Consider the following 25,162-nt stretch of genomic DNA (forward strand, 5'->3'; position numbering starts at 1 on the left):
GCTGAAGGCAATTATGGAGGTAATTTTAACCTCTCCAAGGTGGGGATTATGGTGATATGCCTGTAGATAATATTACATGTACTCAGCAGTGTGACCTCCCACCTACAGGTGGCCATGTACTCAGCAGTATGGACTCCCACTAGTAGGTGGCATCAGATATCAGTCAGGAGACATCCGGCTACCGGGAAAAGGTTGTAAGTGATACATGAGGCGAGTCGCACATTAGATTGGATTTGTTTATTGTCACGTGTACCAAGGTACAGTGAAAAGTATTTTTCTGCAAGCAGCTCAAAAGGTCATTCAGTACATGGAAGAAAAGGGAATTAAACAAAATTCAAGAAAATACATGAGAATACATTATAGGGCAACACAAGATTTTTAAAAGGTTAGAACGAGTATAAGTTACCAAAGTGGATCTGTTGGGGAAAGCTTGCAGAGAGTCGCCTCGCTCCGGCGTCATCAGATACAAACCAATTTGTATAATTTACATTAGACTCCTGGAACTATAAGGGTAGTTCCAGGAGTCTAATGTAAATTACACAAATTGGTTTGTATCTGATTGTTACCTTACCACGTGCACATTAATAAATCCTAGTTCAGGCTAAGTCGCCAGCAGTTCTGTAGATTCATTGCTAGACAAGAACACAAAACACAACAGGGGTAGTCAGTGGGCCAGTGTTGGGGGCTGAGGGTAAACTGTAAAAAATGGAAACCAGACTCAAATTTGCTGTGGAAAGACCAATTGATAATTATAAGATTTAAATGGAGGATGTCTGTTTCAGATTTTATCAATTTGAATTTCATAGTTGTGGATCTAGTTTCCTAAAGCTCTGGAAACCCAGATATCCTATATGTTTCAATGCGATCACTCCTCGTGCTTCTAAACTCAAATGAGTAGAGTCCCAACCTGTTTAACCGTTGCTCATAAGACAATTTCTCCATACCAGGGATCATCCTAGTGAACCTTTTCTGAACTGTCTCCAATGAAACAATATATTTCCTTAAATAAAGGGGACCTAAACTGCTCTCAGTACTCCAGATGTAAACTCACCAGTACCTTGTATAGTTGCAGCAAGACTTTCCACTCTTGTATGCCAACCCTCTTGAAATAAGGGCCAATATTCCATTACCCTGCATGACTACCTGCTGCACCTGTGTGCTAACTTTCTGTGTTTTGTGCACAAGTACCCCCAAGTCCCTTCGTGTTGCAGCTTTCTTTATTTAAATAATCTGTTCTTTTGTTCTCCCTTCCAAAATGAACAACGTCACACATTTTCTACATTATACTCAATTTGCCAACTTATTTAACCTATCAATATCTTTTTGCAAACCGTTTGTATTCCTCTCGCAACTTACCTTGCCATTTGTGTTGTCTGCAAATGTGGCTAAGTACATTTGCTTCCTTCCTCCAAGTCATTAACATATATCGTAAACAGTTGCGGTCCCAGCTCGGAGGCCTGTGGAATCCCACTGGTTACAGGCCGCCAATTTGAAAAAGAACTCCATATCCCTGCTCGCTGGTTCCTTCCTATTAGCCAATTCGCTATCCATGCCAATATACTATCTCCAACACCATGGACTCTTATCTTATGACTTAACCTTTTGTGAGGTGCCTTGTTGAACACTTTCAGGAAGTCCAAATACAGCACGTCTACTGGTTCCCCTCTATCCACTCACATTGAGGCTTCGTCAAAAAACTCTAACAAATTAGTCAGGCATGAGTTCCCTTTCATAAAGCCATGCTGACTCTGCTTGATTAGATTAGGATTTTCCAAATGTGCTGCTATTACTCACTAAAAAAGAATTCCAACATTTTTCTCAACAATAAATGCTAGGCTAATCGGCTTATAGTTACCTGCCTTTTGCCTTCCCCTCTTTTTGAATAGGGGTGTCACAACGGCAGTTTTCAACTCCTCCGGCACTTTTCCAGAATCCAAATTGTTTTTGGAAAATTACACCCAATGCATCCACCACCTCTGTAGACAAGGACAGGAGGGGTCCGAAAGGAAGAGTGCTGAATTGGGGAAAGGCAGAGTATAACAAAATTCAGCAGGAGCTAGGGAATGTGGATTGGAAGCAGCTGTTTAAGGGTAAATCCACATTTGAAATGTGGAAGTCTTTTAAGGAAAGGTTGATTAGAGTGCAGGACAGACATGATCCTGTGAAAATGAAAGATAGAAATGGCAAGATTGGGGAACCATGGATGACGGGTGAAATTGTGAAACTAGCTAAAATGAAAAAGGAAGCATACATAGGATCGAGGGAACTCAAAACTGATGAAGCTTTGGAGGAATATCGGGAAAGTAGGACGAATCTCAAACGCGCAATAAAGAGGGCTAAAAGGGGTCATGAAATATCTTTGGCTAACAGGGTTAAGGAAAATCCTAAAGCATTTTATTTGTATGTAAGGAGCAAGAGGGTAACTAGAGAAAGGATTGGCCCACTTAAAGACAAAAGAGGAAATTTATGCGTGGACTCAGAGGAAATGGGTGAGATTCTTAATGAGTACTTTGCATCGGTATTCACAAAGGAGAGGGACAAGACGGATGTTGAGGCTAGGGATGGATGTTTAAATACTCTCGGTCAAGTTGTCATACGGAAGGGGGAAGTTTTGGGTATTCTAAAAGACATTAAGGTGGACAAGTCCCCAGGACCGGATGGGATCTATCCCAGGTTACTGAGGGAAGCGAGGGTCGAAATAGCTGGGGCCTTAACAGATATCTTTGCAGCATCCTTGAGCACGGGTGAGGTCCCGGAGGACTGGAGAATTGCTAATGTTGTCCCTTTGTTTAAGAAGGGTAGCAGGGATAATCCAGGGAATTACAGACCTGTGAGCTTGACTTCAGTGGTAGGCAAACTGTTGGAGAAGATACTGAGGGATATGATCTATTCACATCTGGAAGAAAATAGACTTATCAGTGATAGGCAGCATGGTTTTGTGCAGGGAAGGTCATGTCTTACAAACCTAATAGAATTCTTTGAGGAAGTGACAAAGTTAATTGATGAGGGAAGGGCTGTAGATGCCGTATACATGGACTTTAGTAAGGCGTTTGATAAGGTTTCCCATGGCAGGTTGATGGAAAAAGTGAAGTCGTATGGGGTTCAGGGTGTACTAGCTAGATGGATAAAGAACTGGCTGGGCAACAGGAGACAGAGAGTAGTGGTGGAAGGGAGTGTCTCAAAATGGAGAAGGGTGACTAGTGGTGTTCCACAGGGATCTGTGCTCGGACCACTGTTGTTTGTGATCTACATAAATGACCTGGAGGAAGGTATAGGTGGTCTGATTAGCAAGTTTGCAGATGATACTAAGATTGGTGGAGTTGCAGATAGCGAGGAGGATTGTCAGAGAACACAACAAAATATAGATGGATTGGAGAGTTGGGCAGAGAAATGGCAGGTGGAGTTCAATCCAGGCAAATGCGAGGTGATGCATTTTGGAAGATCAATTTCAAGAGCGGACTATATGGTCAATGGAAGGGTCTTGGGGAAAATTGATGTGCAGAGAGATCTGGGAGTTCAGGTCCATTGTACCCTGAAGGTGGCAACGCAGGTTGATAGAGTGGTCAAAAAGGCATACAGTATGCTTGCCTTCATTGGACGGGGTATTGAGTACAAGAATTCGCAGGTCATGTTACAGTTGTATAGGACTTTGGTTCGGCCACATTTGGAATACTGCGTGCAGTTCTGGTCGCCACATTACCAGAAGGATGTGGATGCCTTGGAGAGGGTGCAGAGGGGGTTCACCAGGATGTTGCCTGGTATGGAAGGTGCTAGCTATGAAGAAAGGTTGAGTAGATTAGGATTGTTTTCGTTGGAAAGACGGAGGTTGAGGGGGGACCTGATTGAGGTCTACAAAATTATGAGAGGTATGGACAGGGTGGATAGCAACAAGCTTTTCCCAAGATTGGGGGTGTCAGTTACAAGGGGTCATGATTTCAAAGTGAGAGGGGGAAAGTTTAAGGGAGATGTGCGTGGAAAGTTTTTTACGCAGAGGGTGGTGGGTGTCTGGAACGCTTTACCAGCAGAGGTGGTAGAGGCGGGCACGATAGCATCATTTAAGAAGCATCTAGACAGGTATATGAATGGGCGGGAACAGAGGGAAGTAGACCTTGGAAAATAGGAGACAGGTTTAGATAAAGGATCGGCGCAGGCTGGGAGGGCCGAAGGGCCTGTTCCTGTGCTGTAATTTTCTTTGTTCTTTTAGGGTCTTAGGATTCAAGCCATCAGGGCCAGGGGACGTAGCTGCCTTTAGCCCCATTAGTTTGCCTAATATTATTTCTCCAGGTGATGGTGTTGGTAATCAATTCCTCCCCCGTATTCTTTAGTATTAATGGGTTGTTCAAGTATCTTCCACCTTAAAGACGGATTCAAAATACCTGTTTAGCTCCTCTGCCATATTCTTGTTCCCCATAACAATGGTTAGCACTGCTCCCTCAGTGCCAGGGACCTGGGTTCAATTCCGGCCGTGGGTCCCTGCCTGTGTGGTGTTTGAACGTTCTCCTCTCGTCTTCATAGGTCTCCTCTGGGTGCTCCAGTTTCCTCCCACAGCCAAAGATGTGCAAGTTAGGTGGATTGACCATGCTAAATTACTCCTTAGTGGGGAATAGGGGAAGTGGGCATGGGTAGAGTGCTCATTCGAAGGGTCGATGTAAACCTGGGCTGAATGGCCTCCTTATGCCTTGCAGGGATTCTACGATTCTATAACTATCTCCCCAGATTCATTTTCTAAGGAGCCTACCTTCACTTTGAAATCTCTCTTTCATTTTATGTATTGAAAGCTCTTAATTTTTTATATTCCTCACTAATTTGCCCTTAGATTATTTCCCCCCTCTTTATTATCTTTTCAGTCCTCCTTTGCGGGATTCTGAATTTATCTCAATCTTTGCCTCCTTATATGCTTTTTCTTTCAACTTAATGCTCGCCATAACTTCTTGGATTAGCCATGGCTGGTTTATCCTTTTAGAATCTTCCCTCCTTACTGGGATACATTTTTGCAGAGAGTTACGAATTACCTTCTGGAATGGCCATCACTGCCACTGCTTGGTTTACTGTCTTTCCTGCTAATCTATCCGCCCAGTCCATTTTAGCTAACTCTACCCTTATTTCATTGTAATTCCCTTTATTTAAGTTAAACAGTTGTTTCTGACCCAGGTTTCTCATTCTAAAACTGAATATTAAATTCTATCATGTTATGATCACTACTTCTTAGGGGATCTTTTACTCTGAGGTCACTTATTAAAGTTGCCTCATTACCCATTACCAGATTCAAGATAGCCTGCTCCCTGGTTGGCTCCATGACATATTTGGCTCCATGACATATTGCTCCAGGAAACTATCACTAATTTGCATTCTCTGGATTTGTTATTGTAGCTACCTGTACCAACCCAAATAACATGAAAATTAAATTCAGCCATTATTTCTCTATTCATTTTACATGCACCTATTATTTGTTGATTAGTACCTTTTCCGACAATGTGGCTACTGTTGGAGGGTCTATACACTATTCCTACCAATGTCTTCTTTCCCTTGCAGCTTTTTACCTCCACCCAAATGAACTCTACATCATCCGAGACAAGATCCTCTCTCACAACTGTCCTCATTTCTTATTAAGATTGTTACCCCACCAACTTTTCCTTTCCTCCTGTCCTTCCGAAAGGACAAATATCCCTTAAGTTCCCAGTTTTGATCTCCTTGTAGCCATGAGATCATATCCATTTATCTCGATTTGTGATGTCAGTTCGGCCTATTCTGAATGATTTGTGCATTACGATGGCAAGCCTATTTTTACTATTTTTAATTATCTTAACTTTTCTTTGTACTGTGGCCCTACTTGCCTCTTGCCCTTGATTACCCTGCTACCGTTTTTGCATCTTATTATTCTTTAGTTTATTCCTGCCCTGGTTTCTCTTTCCCTTGTCACCCTGCTTAGGTTGCTATCCCCCTGCCATTCTAGCAACCACACTAGCAAACAGTCCCCTCGGACATCAGCCCCAATCTGCCGTGGTGTAACCACAGTTTGTACTGGTCCCACCTCCTTCAGTGCCTATACCAATGTCCCAAGAATGTGAAACCCTCCCACTTCCACCATCTTTCCAGCCACATATTTATTCGATATATCCTATTTCCACTCTGACCAGCATGTGGCACTGGTAGTAATCCTGAGATCACCCAGAATTGGGCAATCTCCATCTGGGGCCTAATCATTGACTCAAAGGTTTAAAATATCTTCCCTGCTCCTGTACTCTACATGTCCATCTGTAAAGTGCACTATCTTCCCCAATTTACCCTGCATCCTTCAAGGCCCACATATATACACTCTCATGTAGAACATAGAACAGTACAGCACAGAACAGGCCCTTCGGCCCTCGATGTTGTGCCGAGCCATGATCACCCTACTCAAACCCACGTATCCACCCTACACCCGTAACCCAACAACCCCCCCCCCCCCCCCCCCCCCCCCCTTAACCTTACTTTTTAGGACACTACGGGCAAGTTAGCATGGCCAATCCACCTAACCCGCACATCTTTGGACTGTGGGAGGAAACCGGAGCACCCGGAGGAAACACACGCACACACGGGGAGGACGTGCAGACTCCGCACAGACAGTGACCCAGCCGGGAATCGAACCTGGGACCCTCTCAGTTCTCCTACACTCCCATGTTTCTCAGTTCTCCTACACTCCCATGTCTCTCAGTTCTCCTACACTCCCATGTCTCTCAGTTCTCCTACACTCCCATGTCTCTCAGTTCTCTTAAGGTGTTAAGACAGGGAGCAGCAGAACCTTTTCTGAAAAGGAGTTTATACGACACATACATCATTCCCTTTATCCAATTTGTCACTTCTTCAAAACAAAACTATTACACGGTCAAATACACCTTGCCTTTAACTAATCTCTGCTGCCACGTTTAGGGTAAGGGAGGAGACAGTCAGCCAGGACACATGCTCTTGATTACCATCCAGTGTATTCTGCTCAATATCAAGCAACCAGTAGAATTACCACTGGTAGATACCAGTGAGGACAGGTTGGTTTGGGTATGCTGCTTGCCACAATCCGTCAAGGCTCTCACAGGAAGAAATGGCACTCAAATGAAGCACTGGCAGTGTCTCAGAAAGCCAATGCCTTCGAGAGAGAAAAGCGATAGGAAGGGAGAACTAGACCTTCCAAATGATTGCTTTGCGATTAAAATTAAGTACTACTGAACAATGATTTTGCAATTCTCCATTGGGAAGCCTCTATTAATATTAGAACCCTTAATAAATAATCACTAATCTACAACAAATGAAGACACAAACCTATATATAAATACTGTGCAATAATCAATCACATCCTTTTCTCTTCTTGCTAGGATCAAAAGGAAGAGGGATGGAAAATGCATTAAATTAAAAAGGTAAAAATTGGAACTTTGTTTCAATAGAAAATACCCTCATAAAGTAAGTTTATTTAATTATTAAAATTGAGACACATTTTGAAATAGTACTTGCCTCACTTTTGGGTAACTTAGCACCTTTGAGAAAAGTCAGAAAACGTTTTGTGTTGCATCCATATTTAAAAAGCAACCCAATGAACTGGGCAATATTAAAGCAATACTGAAGTTGGCCCAAGTTCTCTTAGGAAGAGGGGCAAATCAACCAACTCTCCAGTTCCTGATTGCTATCAATCCCTGCTGAAAACGTACATGGGGTTGACAAGATGAAGCTCAGCTGACTTACATCACTGCCTCTGCCCAGTCAAATAACATCCGCCATGCACATTCATAAGTACAAAATACATGTTAGAACATTACAGCACAGTACAGGCCCTTTGGCCCTCGATGTTGCACCGACCTGTGAAACCAATCTGAAGCCCATCTACGCTATTCCATTATCATGGAAGATCTAACAGGGGAGATCTAATAGAAACTTACAAGATAATGAATGGCTTGGATAGGATGGACGTAGGGAAGTTGTTTCCATTAGCAGGGGAGACTAGGACGCGGGGGCACAGCCTTAGAATAAAAGGGAGTCACTTTAGAACAGAGATGAGGAGAAATTTCTTCAGCCAGAGAGTGGTAGGTCTGTGGAATTCATTGCCACAGAGGGCGGTGGAGGCCGGGACGTTGAGTGTCTTTAAGACAGAAATTGATAAATTCTTGATTTCTCGAGGAATTAAGGGCTATGGGGAGAGAGCGGGTAAATGCAGTTGAAATCAACCATGATTGAATGGTGGAGTGGACTCGATGGGCCGAATGGCCTTACTTCCGCTCCTATGTCTTATGGTCTTATCATCCATATGTTTATCCAATGACCATTTAAATGCCCTTAATGTTGGCGAGTCCACTACTGTTGCAGGCAAGGCATTCCATGCCCCTACTACTCGGAGTAAAGAACCTACCTCTGACATTTATCCTATATCTATCTCCCCTCAATTTAAAGCTATGCCCCCTCGTGCTAGCCACCATCCGAGGAAAAAGGCTCTCGCTGTCCACCCTATTTAATCCTCTGATCATCTTGTATGCCTCAATTAAGTCATCTCTTAACCTTCTTCTCTCCAACAAAAACAGCCTCAAGTCCCTCAGCCTTTCCTCATAAGATCTTCCCTCCATACCAGGCAACATCCTGGTAAATCTCCTCTGCACCCTTTCCAATGCTTCCACATCCTTCCTATAATGCGGCGACCAGAATTGCACGCAATACTCCAAATGCGGCCGCACCAGAGTTTTGTGCAGCTGCAACATGACCTCATGGTTCCAAAACTCAATCCCTCTACCAATAAAAGCTAAGACACCGTACACCTTCTTAACAGCCCTATCAACCTGGGTGACAACTTTCAGGGATCTATGTACATGGACACTGAGATCTCTCTGCTCATCCACACTACCAAGAATCTTACCATTAGCCCAGTACTCTGTATTCCTGTTACTCCTTCCAAAATGAATCACATCACATTTTTCTGCATTAAACTCCATTTGCCACTTCTCAGCCCAGCTCTGCAGCTTATCGATGTCCCTCTGTAACCTGCAACATCCTTCCGCACTGTCCACAACTTCACCGACTTTAGTGTCATCTGCAAATTTACTCACCCATCCTTCAGGTCATTTATAAAAATAACAAACAGCAGTGGCCCCAAAACAGATCCTTGTGGTATACCACTAGTAACTGGACTCCAGGCTGAACATTTCCCATCAACCACCACCCTCTGTCTTCTAACAGCTAGCCAATTTCTGATCCAAACCACTAAATCACCCCCAATCCCATGCCTCCGTATTTTTTGCAATAGCCTACCGTGGGGAACCTTATCAAACACTTTACTGAAATCCATATACACCACAGCAACTGCTTTACCCTCATCCACCTGTTTGGTCACCTTCTCAAAGAAATCAATAAGGTTTGTAAGAATGCCCACATTCAACCAAGGAAGCAATAGACTTAGAAGAGGATGCAAACGGGAGAAAATTGGCAAGGAAATACAACCATCATTAAAATGTACAACCCTGACATGAAGGCCAGTGGCCCACAGTAGCAATTCTTCTCCTCAATGTCTTTTTTGCTTCTCAACGCACCTATTTCAAAGCTCTCAAAACCTTGCACCTTCCATAAATTTGAGGTCATCCAAAACTTTGCTGCATTAAAAATTGCACCAAGATCTGAGCAGTTGTCATCCCTGTGCTCACCGGACCCACACTGACTCCCGGTCCGGTAATGCATCAATTTTAAAATGCTTGTTCATCTTTTCAAATCCCTCCTTAACACCGCCCCTCCCAATCATTATAAACTCCTCCAATTTTCCGAGATCTCTGCACCGCTTCAATTCTAGCCTTTTCTGCATTCTTCATCTTAAGCGCTCCACCACTGACGGTCATACCTGCTCTTCCCTAATGCTCTGAAATTCCTTCCTAAACCTTTCCACCTCTATCTCGCTTTCCTCCTTTAAGATGCTCTTTAAAACCTACCTCCGCCTAATATCTCCTTATTCAACTCTGCCAAATTTTTCTTGCTAGCGTTTCTGAGAAAAGCCTAGGGACATTTTATTATGTTAAAGGCAGTATATAAATGCAAGTTATTATTGTAAGAAATAATTTAAAAAGGTGAAAAAACATACCTGCTGCATGGAATGTAACATTATATTGAAGAGTGACAAAAGAAACAGCCATCTTAGCGGTCATCTGCAAAACAGGAAAGTTGAGCAACAGCTCAGCTACCATAAATAAGAAACAATAACTTAACAATTAGAAAATGTACCCAATCTGCAAGCACCCAATATAACATAAATTCAACACCCGACCTCCACCTCCTTTGCAATGGCTATGAAGCAAGTCCAAGAAGATGAAAACAAAGCAGGTCTTGGAGTTCAGCTGCTATTCTAACCTTTGCTTTAACTTCTCCCTCCAGACTTTCCAATCAACAGTGCAGTAATTAAATTATTATGGATTACATGCACTACAATGGTTGCAAAACAATATTATTCTTTTACAATTTTTTAATGTATGTGCTTGTGTATGAACAAAATTGTGTTTTGATCAGTAAGCCAGAATTGGAAGGAAGTATTTAAGTTATCATCTCAATCTGATCAGAGCAGCGCTTGAGGTACAATAATTTCCCGAGGCCGCAAAAGAGCATTCACAGTCCACAGACTGATCACTATCTGCTCATGTGCATGTTTTGGCGAGGGGTGAAATGAGAATTAGACTCTGCAGTCAAATGTTGATGAAATGAAAATCGCTTATTGTCACGAGTAGGCTTCAATGAAGTTACTGTGAAAAGCCCCTAGTCGCCACATTCTGGCACCTGTTCGGGGAGGCTGGTACGGGAATCTGAACAGTTTGGACTCGCATGTGAATTAATGGTAACCAATGGTGAACTAACAGGGTTGAAAGAGCATGTGGAATCATATCCGACACCTTCCAAAGAATAGGGGAAAGGATTTTCGGGGACAAAACTTCAACTCTTTCAAACTCTCAAATGTATGCAGAGAAAAAAAAACCTATTAAAAATCCATATTGGTACAACTTACATTACTACTGCAGTTATTAATAATCTTTATTGTCACAAGTAGGCTTACATTGCAATGAAGTTACTGTGAAAAGCCAGTAGTCACCACATTCTGGCACCTGTTCGGGTACACAGAGGGAGAATTCAGAATGCCCAAATTACCTAACAGCTCGTCTCGTCTTTCGGGACTAGTGAGAGGAAACCGGAGCACCTGGAGGAAACCCACGCAGACACGGGGAGAATGCACACAGACAGTGACCCAGCCAGGAATCGAACCCTGGTGCTGTGAAGCCACAGTGCTAACCTCTGTGCTACCATGCTGAAGGAACAACAACAATTTGTACCTATACAGCACCGTGAACATAGGAAGATATCTCAAGGTAATTCATAATGGCATAATCCCTTTGATGCGGGCTATGACCAACAGCTTGGTCAAAGAAGGGATCTGAATGAGAGGTGGAGAGGCAGTGAAATTTAAGGACATAATGCCCTGATTAACTGAGAGACAGCTATGAACACTGGGGCAAAGGGTGCACAAAACGTGGCAGAGGTGGTGGAGCTTAGTGGAATGGTGGGTTGTAGGATTGGAAAATGTTACAGAGACAGGAGGGGAAAGGTTATGAAGGGATTCAAATGTGCAGATGAGACTTTAAGTCACTACAGGAGAGTGACCATATCTAGATCAGCGTGTATAGGGTGAATGGAATGGCACTTGGAATTGGATAGAGCGTGGACAGCAGAATCTTTAATGTTCTGTAGCCTTCGGAAAGTGGAAGACAGCTAGGAGTGAATTCAAATAGTTTTAAAAATCTCTTTTAAGAGTGCCCAATTCATTTTTTCCAATCAAGGGGCAATTTTAGCGTGGTCAATCCACCTACCCTGCATGTCTTTGGGTTGTGGGGGCGAAACCCACGCAAACACGGTGAGAATGTGCAAACTCCACACGGACGCTGACCTAGAGCCGGGATGGAAACTGGGACCTCGGCGCCATGAAGCAGCAGTGCTAGCCACTGTGCTGCCCTGAGAATTTAAATAGTCGATTGTGGAATTTACAAAAAGCAAGGATGAGGATTTCAGTAAGAGGAAGGCTGAGGAAGGAGCTGAGTTTGGTGACATTATGTAGCTGGATGTAGGAAAAATGTTTGATGGGTAAAATACAGAATTGGAATTTGAGCTCAATGTTAGAGAGGATGCTAGAATTGCATTATGCCTGATGAAACATGAGACAATGGAACAAAATTCCCAATGTTTAATCAGAGGAAATTGTAGCTTATTCAAGGCTGATTTGTTCAAGTAGGAAGACAATGGGCAGCACAGTGGCGCAGTAGTTAGCATTGCTACCTCACAGAGTCGAGGTCCCAGGTTCGATCCCAGCTTTAGGTCACTTTCCTTGTGGAGTTTGCACATTTTCCCTGTGTTTGCGTGGTTTTTACACCCACCCACAACCCAAAAATGTGCAGGTTAGGTGGATTGGTCACACTAAATTGCCCCTTAATTGGAAAAAATGAATTCGTACTCTAAAATATAAAAAAAAGTCAGAAGACAACAGAGGCAGAGCAGCAGGTACGTGGAACCAGACTAAATATATTGTACATTAGGAAGAGGAATTATCCTTAGGGGACTCCAGAACAATAGTTTACGAGGCAGGAAGAGAAGTTATCATTAACTGGAGATGGTCTTTCTATATTGGAGTAGTAAGATTAGAATTGGATGTGGTAGTTTCACTAAGCTGCACACTGGAAGAGGTGTTGGATGGAGCAGGTTGTTATTGACAAGTGTATGTGCTTCAGAGGTCAAGAAGGGATAATATACCATGATTATAGAGGCTGGAATGTGTGACTGAAGGAAGACTTTCAATGTCAAGGAAGAAGCATGAAACCAAGTTAAGAGTTTCAAATGTATAGTTGCGGGAAAGAGGAGTATGGGAGGTGACAACATGTTCAAGAAGAGGAAAGAGTCAGAAATGGACAAATACAGCCCCACCCCACCCCACCCACACGCCTGTCCATCACCTACAAGTCACGGGTCAGGAGTGTAATGGAATACTTGCCTGGATGAGTCCATCTCTAACAACACTCAAGAAGCTAGACACCATTCAGGACAAAGCAACCTGCTTGATTGCTACCCCTTCTGCAAACATTCAATCACTCCACCAACGAGGAACAGTGGCAGCCACATGTACCATCTACAAGATGCACTGCAGGAACTCACAAAGATTCTTTAAGCAGCACCTTCCAAACCCACATCCACGTGTCCAAATCACACTAAAGGATCTCTGCATTGTCCTGACATTTCACCCTCCCACCATGCAATTATAAAAGAGTGAGTATTTGCATCGGAGAACAATGAAGTGGACCAGCAAAGGCTTTAGAAGTCTGTTCTGTTCCTACGCTAAGTGTGGTAAACATACAGGGCCTGCCCCTGAGATTCTGTACAAATTTTCTACATCAGCCAGGCATTTAGGAAAAGCATACAGCAATATTTGTCGGCTGTCTCCAGTCAAACTTCTCAAATGGAACAAGGGGAAAGTGACACAAAGTTATTATAGTGTAACGCTGCATTAGGGTCAGATTGCATTATCCTTTGACCCAGTTCTGAAGAAGTCAGCTTTGACTCAAAACGTTAACGCTGATTTCTCTTTCTCTCTCTACAGATATTGAAGACCAGATTATTTCTAGCACATTGTTTTTATTGCCCTTTTAATACCTTTTGCTTGTATTTAAAACAAGTGCAGGATATCTATGAATCCAGATATCTACATATGAATGTTGCAAACTCGGAGTGAACATAAAGCAGAAAGCTGGGGAAGGTCCTGGCTCACAATTGTACACGTCAACACAACCAGCCTGAGAGCGAAGCCCTCCGCGCACGGAACACTGGGGATTGTAGTCCACAAAGCCACACTGCCAAAGCCGTGACATCACTACTGCACTACATCTCCCAGAATGCTTAACTGCAATGGCCCGACTTTGGGTGAGGGGGAAGCCCGGTGTGGACATAGCTCTCGGTATGGCCGAGGCGGCTCCGGCAACTTTTACAGCCTGGGAGTACTGTGTCCCGGGCAGGGGCGGCACTGCCGTAGACCGGCCCTGGTTAGCCGGCCACACAGTGAGGAGAGCAGAATGCCACGTAATGTCGGGCCCGGCCCACCGAGTAGCCCCGCGCCAGCTCGGCTCATCCCCGCCCAAACCCTGGTCCCATCCCCGCCGCTCACCTCGAACATGAGTCCGAGCAGGAAGACCATGGCGACGCACGACACGATGTCGGCGTGGTTCTGGATGATGAATTCATGGCTGAGCACCGGCGGGTTCTTGCTTTTCTTGCGCAGACCCATGGCAGCGGCTTCCCAGCCCTCAGCAACACTGGCAAGTAGCGCTGCGACCCCGAGCCGCAGGCAGGACCGGTACCACGTCTACAGGAGCCGGTTTAGCTCCACCCCCCGGAATAGGGAGGCGGGCCAGGCTGGGCCCTCCCGCTACAGCGCCCCTGTATACACCTCCAGGTCATGTAGAGTAAAGGGAGTGCACACGGGGCACAACTGGTCGGCACTCACTGGTCAGGCTCACTTACAGCCGAAGAACAGCAATTTCACCTGAAGGGCTTTTGATGTTAGCGATTGACTGAAGCTGGTCTCCTTACTGTTCTGTAGCCTTCGGAAAGTGGGAAGGGCTGAGGATTTGGAGAAATATAATTGCTGGGACAAAATTAGAACACAGAAACTTGTGACAAAACCACAAAGCAAGGTACAGGAACAAGGAGATATCATGTTGCAGCACAGGTTGGGAAGTAGACATATTAATGTGACTAAAGGACAGGGCAAGCTATTAGTTGATAGGTTTCAACGCAGGTTGAAAGTAGGTTTTTAGTGCCGGGTCGGAAAATACGGCAGTACTGAAATAAACTGTTGTTGAAGAAGACGTTCATGTTACGTTTACGATAGGCACGGAAACGGACTGAGGAAATAGTTCTGTCTACAATAAAGTATCTTTAAAGGCTTCCAACATCACAATTGAATAAAATCAAAACATAAAATCCTGCCAACGAAGTGCCTCTTGAATTATTCCAGTTTTGCCTCTACTGTCCTATCTCAAACATAATTTCAGACAAATTAGCCACACTTTGCATGAATAAGGGCTTCCTTCATGCAAAGATGACTTGTGTCCTACAGTATTATCCTACAATTATAGTTTGATCTACAAAGTGTTCTGAATTCAAAAATAGTAAATACTTAATCTCAGCAGGTGGAGAGAAGAGAGCTAACGTTTCGAGTCTGGATGCCTCTTTGTCAGTGCTCTGATTTCACCCTTGGTATTCTGATTAGTTTTTTTCATATATTTCTCGAAATATTGATTAAACAAAAGCAAAATACCAGACTCCCATGTATTTCGTGAAATTTTAAATAAATACAGGATAAATCTTTCCAAAGTATATTTAGAATGTCACTCCAAAAACAAAGTGTGTTTATCAGACAGGATATTGGGCAGCACAGTGGTGCAGTGGTTAGCACTGCTGTCTCACAGCGCTGAGGACCCGGGTTCGATCCCGACTCAGGGTCACTATCCATGTGGAGTTTGCACATTCTCCCCGTGCTTGCGTGGGTTTTGCCCCTACAATCCAAAGATGTGCAGGCTAGATGGATTGACCACGCTAAATTGCCCCTTAATTGGAAAAAATGAATTGGTACTCTAAATTTTAAAAAAAATTCACTGGGAAGCTAAACTCAGAGAGTGGGCCGCCATTTTGAAAGGGTGCCCCGATCTCCAAGGTAGCTTGTAAGACCCCCACCCATTTGCAATGTGTCACACCCCACTCATATGGGCACAACCCCACACCCCCAAAGTGAGGGCACATTGCTATGTAGTCCCTGTCCTCCCCCCACACCCTCTTACAGGCCCTCCCTTCCAGGACCACCACCCTTCACCCCCCCAACTTCCTTGAGGCCCTTTCTTACCTGCCCTGCACCCCCCCCCCCCACCCTCCATTCATTGGCATGGTGCCCTTGGGCCCTTGCCAGTGCCACCCAGGCACCTTGGTAGTACCTGAGTGAAAGTGCCAACAACCGTTGGGGGGGGGGGGGGGGTTGGGCCAGGGGGCTACCCTGCCATAGCCATATCTATTCTGGGGCTAAACAGCTGGCCTGTAATGCAGAACAATACCCGCAGCGCGGGTTCAATTCTCATACTAGCCTCCTCGAACAGGTGCCGGAATGTGGTGACTAGGGGCTTTTCACAGTAACTTAATTGAAGCCTACTTGTGGCAATAAGCGATTATTATTCTTAATATGACCACCCCAGGGCCTCCAATTGCCAGGGAGATGCCCTGGTCCATGTTTGAGTGGACAAATACTGAACGTTGCCCAGCTGAGGCCTCCCTGTGGAGGCCGGTAGTTCGCGGGTAAGCACTCTTAAATAGGTTTAAAACCTACTTAAGCCCGCCCGGCCCAGCCCATTGTGGACGGGATTCTACTTTAGTAGGTTTCACAAGGTGTCGTGGATCCTGGAAAGCCGGCGTGGGACTTCACCTGGCATCTACTGGCCAAATTGTGTTCCCGAGTGGGCGCGACGTAGCTGGTAGATTGTGCCCATAGAATAAGAATACAGGCCTAGGCAGAGTAGAATATAGACGTGAGCAACAGAGCCTTCCACAGGGCAGGGATAAGTCCCAGAAGTCACTGTGTGACAGGAGCAGGTGCACCCACAAGGAGCATAGCAACAAAATTTAGGCTTGGAATTTTCTCCAACGTATATATTGTAAAAACATGCAATGGATTCAATACTAATACTTTGGGATTTTAGTAGGGAAAGATTGCCTTATAATAAGTCTCAATCTTTCAGTTCTTACATGTGTTGCTAGCTCACGCTCTGTGCAGAGACCCATCGGGCCTGGGCAGGTGAAGAGCATCTCTGGAGTCAGGGTTAGAATAATCTGAGGATGGAGAACAGGTCGTGGAACCAAGGTGATATGAATACATGAATGAAAGATGCCACATGCGAGTCTAGAGTGCAGGGAAGTGCTTGTCGTCAAGTCTCCTCTATTTTGGTGTTAGATGTAGCCCATTGGTATCTTTCAGAGAGAGGTGGCAGTGCAGTGGTGTTGTGACCAGACCAGTAAACCAGAGACCCAGGGTAATGCTCTCGGGACCTGGGTTCGAATCCTACCACGCCAGATGATGGAAATTAAATTCAATAAAACATCTGGAAACCATTATGAAACGATTGTTGTAAAAATCCATTCACTAACCGGTTCACTAACTTCCTATAGGAAAGGATATATTTTACATTTTTCTTTGTTCATGTTCCAATTATTTTGCCTCTGAAATATCTACTTATCACACAAGCAGCAACGCTATGCATTGCCAGGCATAGGTCAGTTTTCTGGGTCTAGAAAATAATAGATTGCTTTCAACATTTTGATAATATATGGAGAGCTGATATTTTATTTGAAGCTCAGTAAATTCGAAAAAACAAGGGCGGGATTCTCTACCCCGCCGGCCGGTCAATGGGGTTTCCCATTGTGGGGCAGCCCCTCGCCGTCGGGAAACCCCTGGCAAAACGGAGCATCCTGCCCATATATACATACTTAGAAGAACCTATAAATTGATTTCCTAATATTGATTGAAAAATGATTTTAGTAACAGATATAAAAGTAAATATTTACTGATAACTTTCTTAAACAGACTTGGCACTGTGTTGTGGTTTTGCAAGTGCAGTACATTTTCACCATCACAACCTGGGCATAGGAGATCACTTGCCCATTATAGTACATGGAATTAGGTCACACCTCGGCCATGGTCTCATTGAATAGCGAATTACACTCAAGGGGCTAAATAGCCTACTCCTGGTTTTACATTTGTGAGATTTTCATCCCATTGATTGGAATTAAATAAAAGTAGCTGGATTCTATAATAGGCAAGCAATTCTTTCCCAAGCAGTTAATATTCCTGAATGTCTTAACAGCGATACCTGGATCTGGATTTGAATCCTGCCTAGATTTTTAGGATTAATAACTCCTTTTTAAGTACTTATTGAGAACTGACTCTGGGAATTCAGAATCCAGGTTTTAGTGGAGCTAGTGTAAATTTGGACAAAGTTGCAATCTCATTTAGAAAAAGCCTGGATGCTAACTAGTCAGGGCCCTGGAACATTTAGTACAAGCTTCCTTTTTCATGTTGTCATTAGGTATGTTACTGGGGCAAAATAGGGAAACCTTTACCTCACGTTTGGCTGTGCTATTCTTAACTGGGTTTTGTTTGATGTTGTCACGAGGTACAGTGTTTAATTCTCCAGTATTAACATTTACTTCGATAACTATTAACTATTTCAAAAACTTATTATTTGTAAGGTGAAGTATTTGAAATATCAAATCATAGATGTGATATGTTGTAGCTCAAGGAAAGTCTCATAATTAATATTTATAAGAAATATTTTTCCAATAAAGGCTGCAATTTACTGTTATCAATCCAAAATTTACCCACTATTATTTAATTAAAAATATCAAAAGGTTTCTTGTTATGAAACTATAAAATATAGATAAATGCAAGAAGTTAAAAGGAGAAGCAATATAAAAAAATCATTAAAATAATATTATTATATTATTATGTTAACTTACTGTACAAGAACATAAATATTTAGATTGTTACTGGGTAATGTGAATTTCTCAATTATCTATACACAGAAGTTACTTTATAATATTACTTTACAATCAATGGGCTGTCAAATGATGCATTTGCATTATTTTTCTGACTAGGTTTCTGATGTTGCCTGTGGAAAGTCCTTGCTGGGAAATGTTTCAGTGAGTATTGATTGCCTTCACGTACCACACTCAAAGAGCTATTCTTCATGTATCAGCCTGCAGAATGGTGTCACTGAATTAACTGTTGAGTGGAATCACAGGATCCTCTCCTCCCCTAATATTCATACATACATTACTTCTAGCATTTGTCATGAATGGTGATCAGAAGCAGGAACACTGTTGGACTTTCCGGTTTTTAGCTTGGATACTGAAGTCAACTGCTAATTTATCAAATCAGCTAGCCCAGTACAAACAAGATTAAACTGAAGATATTCCTGGACTGTTTGGCTCACCTATATGCCCAGCTTTCAAGGCATCTCTAAAGTTAAATGTCTAATATCGCTATATGAGTAATTGGACGAACCATTCTTTTGAATATGCTACATCTGGGTTTTATTTCTGAATTTTATATAAAATTAGAGTTAAATTGGATACAGAAGATGGAGAATATTGTTATATTGCCCCTGGTTAGTCAGTTTCAATAATTTTAAAGACCAGAGTGAAGACTCCATGTGAACACTCCTCTATATAACATTACGATTTTGAACAAGCTTTACTAAGCAAAACGTGGTAAAAACATAGCTGAAGCTTTTTTTCTATATTTGTGGTTTTATCAGTTTATCAAAGTAAACACCGATGTCGGAGTTTCCATTTGAGGCAGGGTGAATGATTAAACACAGGAAATGGGAGGCAGTTGCATTGTCGCTGGACTAGTAATACAGAGTCCCAGGGGAATGGTCTGGGGACCATGACAGATGGTGAAATTTGAATTCAATAAAAATCTGGAATTAAAGGACTAACGACGACCATGAAACCATTGCTGATTGTTGTAAACACCCAGCTGGTTCACCACTAATTCAGCTTCCATTTGGGTAAGGAAATCTATCATCCTTACCTGGTCTGGCCTACATATGATTCCAGCAATATGGTTGACTCTTAAATGCCCTCAGGGATGGGTAATAAATGCTGGCCCAGTTAGTGATGCCCACATCCCATGAACGAATAAAAACAAAAATGAGGGCCTGAAATTCTACAAGGGTGCCTGGAGACTCTGGAGACCAATGGGATCCCAAGGAAAGAGCATTTGTGGCAATTTTCAGCTATTTAGTCATTTTCTGGAGGGATGCAACTATTCTCCCGCCAGAGATACAGCAGGGTACCAGTCGAACTCTTGCTGAATTTTAGGGTTAGATTTATTGCTGATTTTCATTAGTTTCGAATTTGCTTTGTGCTTTATCTCATACATTAGAAGGGAACATTTGTGCAGATGAAAATTTACATATCCCATGCTACCTCACGGTAGCATGGTGGTTAGCATCAATGCTTCACAGCTCCAGGGTCCCAGGTTCGATTCCCGGCTGGGTCACTGTCTGTGTGGAGTCTGCACGTCCTCCCCGTGTGTGCGTGGGTTTCCTCCGGGTGCTCCGGTTTCCTCCCACAGTCCAAAGATGTGCGGGTTAGGTGGATTGGCCATGCTAAATTGCCCGTAGTGTAAGGTTAATGGGGGGATTGTTGGGTTACGGGTATACGCGTTACGTGGGTTTAGGTAGGGTGATCATTGCTCGGCACAACATCGAGGGCCGAAGGGCCTGTTCTGTGCTGTACTGTTCTATGTTCTATATGATAGTGTTTTCATTTGGAGTGATTGCTCTGTTGAGTCCTGTTTACCTTTTTTTACAGTTATGGAAGAGGAATCAACATTTTGGATTCTTTGAGAATATTCAGTTTTTCCAAAATGTTTCTTGATGTCGTCGGTCAATTAATTTAGATGTTTTAAGACCTGGACTCAAGTAAGTACAAGTACTAACATTTATTATTGCTGTGAGAATAACAAATATTCCTATAAACTTTAACAAAAATAAAAAAATAAATACATTTAGAGTACCTAATTCTTTTTATTTCCAATTAAGGGGTAATTTAGTGTGGCCAATCCACATACCCAGCACATCTTTTTGGGTTGTGGGGGTGAGACCCACGCAGACATGGGGAAAATGTGCAAAGTCCACACAGACAATCCAGCAGAGGGCAGCAGAGCAGAGCTTCTGATTGGCTGTTCCGGGGAGATTTGCATACGTGCTGTGCGGTCAGCGTAAGTTGAAGGTGTACCTGCGCAAGTGACCCGAGGAGGTCGAGTGAAGGCAAGCATCCAGAAAAGGGCAGCAGAGCAGAGATTCTGATTGGCTGTTCCGGGGAGTTTTGCATACGTGCAGTACGGTCAGCGTAAGTTGAAGGTGGTTTGTGAAGGGGCTGTTCTCGAGTGACAGAGTTGTTATCTCTGGGTTGTTACCCGTGCCACGTGCTAGCGAAGTGAGAAATAAGGAGAGAGAGGAGTTGAACACGTGGCTACAGGGATGGTGCAGGAGGGAGGGTTTTGGTTTCCTGGATAATTGGGGCTCATTCTGGGGTAGGTGGGACCTCTACAAACAGGATGGTCTTCACCTGAACCAGAGGGGTACCAATATCCTGGGGGGGAGATTTGCTAGTGTTTTTTGGGGGGGTTTAAACTAATTCAGCAGGGGGATGGGAACCTAGATTGTAGTCCCAGTGTACAGGATGTTGAGAGTAGTGAGGTCATGGATAGGGTTAAAAGTTCGAAAGAGGGCACTGGCAAGCAAGACGCTGGTTTGAAGTGTGTCTACTTCAACGCCAGGAGCATCCGGAATAAGGTGGGTGAGCTTGCAGCATGGGTTGGTACCTGGGATCTCGATGTTGTGGCGATTTCGGAGACATGGGTAGAGCAGGGACAGGAATGGTTGTTGCAGGTTCCAGGATTTAGTTGTTTCTGTAAGAACAGAGAAGATGGTAAAAGAGGGGGGGGGGGGGGGTGGCATTGTTAATCAAGGAAAGTATTACGGCGGTAGAAAGGACGTTTGAGGACTCGTCTACTGAGGTAGTATGGGCCGAGGTTAGGAACAGGAGAGGAGAGGTCACCCTGTTGGGAGTTGTCTATAGACCTCCGAATAGTTCCAGAGATGTAGAGGAAAGGATTGCAAAGATGATTCTCGACAGGAGCGAGAGTAACAGGGTAGTTGTTATGGGGGACTTTAACTTTCCAAATATTGACTGGAAATACTATAGTTCAAGTACTATAGCTGGGTCAGTTTTTGTGCAGTGTGTGCAGGAGGGTTTTCTGACACATTGGATCTGGTACTAGGTAATGAACCCGGCCAGGTGTTAGATTTAGATGTAGGTGAGCACTTTGGTGATAGTGATCACAATTCGGTTATGTTTACTTTAGCAATGGGCAGGGATAGGTATATACCGCAAGGCAAGAATTATAGCTGGGGGAAAGGCAATCATGATGCTATTCGGCAAGATTTAGGATGTATAGGATGGGGAAGGAAACTGCAGGGGCTGGGTACAATCGAAATGTGGAGCTTTTTCAAGGAACAGCTACTGCGTGTCCTTGATAAGTATGTACCTGTCAGGCAGGGAGGAAGTTGTCAAGCAAGGGAACCGTGGTTTACTAAGGAAGTTGAAGCACTTGTCAAGAGGAAGAAGAAGGCATATGTTAGGATGAGACATGAAGGCTCAGTTAGGGCACTTGAGAGTTACAAGTTAGCCAGGAAGGACCTAAAGGGAGAGTTAAGAAGAGCGAGGAGAGGACACGAAAAGTCGTTGGCGGATAGGATCAAGGAAAACCCTAAGGCTTTCTATAGGTATATCAGGAACAAAAGAATGACTAGAGTAAGATTAGGGCCAATCAAGGATTGTAGTGGAAAGTTGTGTGTGGAATCAGAGGAGATAGGGGAAGCATTAAATGGATATTTTTCGTCAGTGTTTACACTGGAGAAAGACAATATTGTCGAGGAGAATACTCAGGTTCAGTCGACCAGGCTAGATGGAATTGAGGTTCACAAGGAGGAGGTGTTAGTAATTTTGGAAAGTGTAAAAATAGATAAGTCCCCTGGGCCAGATGGGATTTATCCTAGGATTCTCTGGGAAGCCAGGGAGGAGATTGCAGAGCCTTTGTCCTTGATCTTTATGTCGTCTTTGTCAACAGGAATAGTGCCAGAAGACTGGAGGATAGCAAATGTTGCCCCCTTGTTTAAGAAGGGGAGTAGAGACAACCCTGGTAATTATAGACCTGTGAGCCTTACTTTGGTTGTGGGTAAAATGTTGGAAAAGGTTATAAGAGATAGGGTTTATAATCATCTTGAAAAGAACAAGTTGATTAGCGATAGTCAACACGGTTTTGTGAAGGGTAGGTCATGCCTCACAAACCTTATTGAGTTTTTTGAGAAGGTGACCAAACAGGTGGATGAGGGTAAAGTGGTTGATGTGGTGTATATGGATTTCAGTAAGGCGTTTGATAAGGTTCCCTACGGTAGGCTATTGCAGAAAATACGGAAGTATGGGATTGTAGGTGATTTAGCGGTTTGGATCAGTAATTGGCTAGCTGAAAGAAGACAGAGGGTGGTGGTTGATGGCAAATGTTCATCCTGGAGTTCAGTTACTAGTGGTGTGCCGCAAGGATCTGTTTTGGGGCCACTGCTGTTTGTCATTTTTATAAATGACCTGGAAGAGGGTGTAGAAGGATGGGTTAGTAAATTTGCAGATGACACGAAGGTCGGTGGAGTTGTGGATAGTGCTGAAGGATGTTATAGGATACAGAGGGACATAGATAAGCTGCAGAGCTGGGCTGAGAGGTGGCAGATGGAGTTTAATGCGAAAAAGTGTGAGGTGGTTCACTTTGGAAGGAGCAACAGGAATGCAGAGTACTGGGCTAATGGCAAGATTCTTGGTAGTGTAGATGAACAGAGAGATCTCGGCATCCAGGTACATAAATCCCTGAAAGTTGCCACCCAGGTTAATAGGGCTGTTAAGAAGGCATATGGTGCGCTAGCCTTTATCAGTAGGGGGATTGCATTTCGGAGCCACAAGGTCATGCTGCAGCTGTACATAACTCTGGTGCGGCCGCTCTTGGAGTACTGCGTGCAGTTCCGGTCACCACATTATAGGAAGGATGTGGAAGCTTTGGAAAGGGTTCAGAGGAGATTTACTAGGATGTTGCCTGGTATGGAGGGAAGGTCTTATGAGGAAAGGCTCAGGGACTTGAGGTTGTTTTCGTTAGAGAGGAGAAGGCTGAGAGGTGACTTAATAGAGACATATAAGATAGTCAGAGGGTTAGATAGGGTGGGCAGTGAGAGTCTCTTTCCTCGGATGGTGATGACCAACATGAGGGGACATAGCTTTAAATTGAGGGGTAGTAGATATAGGACAGTTGTCAGAGGCAGTTTCTTTACTCAGAGAGTAGTAGGGGTGTGGAACGCCCCGCCTGCAACAGTAGTAGACTCGCCAACTTTAAGGGCATTTAAGTGGTCGCTGGATAGACATATGGATGAAAATGGAATAGTGTAGGTCAGATAGGCTTCAGATGGTTTCACAGGTCGGCGCAACATCGAGGACCGAAGGGCCCGTACTGCGCTGTAATGTTCTATGTTCTAATATCCCGGGGCCGGGATCAAACCCGGGTCCTCAGCGCCGTGTGAGGCAGCAGTGCTAACCACTGTGCCAACGTGCTGCCCCCTTTAACAAACAATTTGTAATGGGAGATGGGTAACACAATTACTGTTTACCATTAGTCCTTGGACTTGAATCCACCCAGTGCTATGACATTTAGGGACAACCGTTCTCTGTTGGCCTTAAACCCGAAATGTATTTTGGTGGTCTTGATTCAAATTGTAGTGGGTGTGAGCTGCTTAACACAAGACTGCCCCCAAGTTAGCATTAAATGTTCAGTCTGATCTGAGAACTCACTTGCATGGCCCGTGTAGGAAATAGAAATGGAACACATTGTTTTCTCCTAAGGCTCAAGTTAAGCACATTGCTGGAATAATGTAGGGTGTAACCTTAGGGGATACGTTATACCTTTCCTTCAGACTGAATGACCTAAATAGAAAAAGTTTGATTTCTAGCATTATGTTATGAAAAGGGAGGAGACTCTTGTTTTAGAACGTTATCAACTGTGTTCCCATACTCGGAAGTGGAAAGGGAAAATAAATAGCCAGGGCTACTGATCCAATCCAGTGAGCTCCAGCAGAAAGCGCACCTCTCATTTAAAATTCTGGTTCTTTACCACCTGCCTAAGTACCATGCCAGTTTTTTCAATGATCTTCTTCACCAATTTCCCCCCTTCAGTTTCTGTATTAAGTGCCACTTCATCAAACTTCATATGCTCTCTCCACTCTGAGTTCACACCCTCTCTAAATCTCTCTCTCCGTATAAACTCCCCAACTCATGATCACGGCCAAATGCTTAACTGTGTCATTTCATGTGGCCTTGCTATTCCAATAGTATCCATCACAGATAAGGCCATTTCTAATCACTTCTTTGTATCATTTGCCACCCACATTGCATTCCCTCCTCCAAACCCTACTTCTTTCTGTATCTACCCCAAGAA

General features: G+C 43.8%; 1 protein-coding gene across 1 annotated transcript in view; it reads right to left on the reverse strand.

Moving 5' to 3' along the window:
* Positions 1 to 14,425, reverse strand: part of tram1 (translocation associated membrane protein 1) — a 37,486-nt gene extending 23,061 nt beyond the window's left edge. The window contains exons 1-2 of the mRNA XM_038809587.1: positions 14,183 to 14,425; positions 10,079 to 10,142 (exon numbers count right to left, since the gene is read on the reverse strand). Of these exons, the coding sequence (XP_038665515.1) occupies positions 10,079 to 10,142; positions 14,183 to 14,302 (184 nt within the window). The 5' untranslated portion in view covers positions 14,303 to 14,425. The remainder of the gene's footprint in view (positions 1 to 10,078; positions 10,143 to 14,182) is intronic.
* Positions 14,426 to 25,162: the final 10,737 nt, after the last annotated feature.

Source organism: Scyliorhinus canicula, chromosome 10 (genome assembly GCF_902713615.1).
Source record: "Scyliorhinus canicula chromosome 10, sScyCan1.1, whole genome shotgun sequence".
In the NCBI taxonomy this organism is placed as follows: domain Eukaryota; kingdom Metazoa; phylum Chordata; class Chondrichthyes; order Carcharhiniformes; family Scyliorhinidae; genus Scyliorhinus; species Scyliorhinus canicula.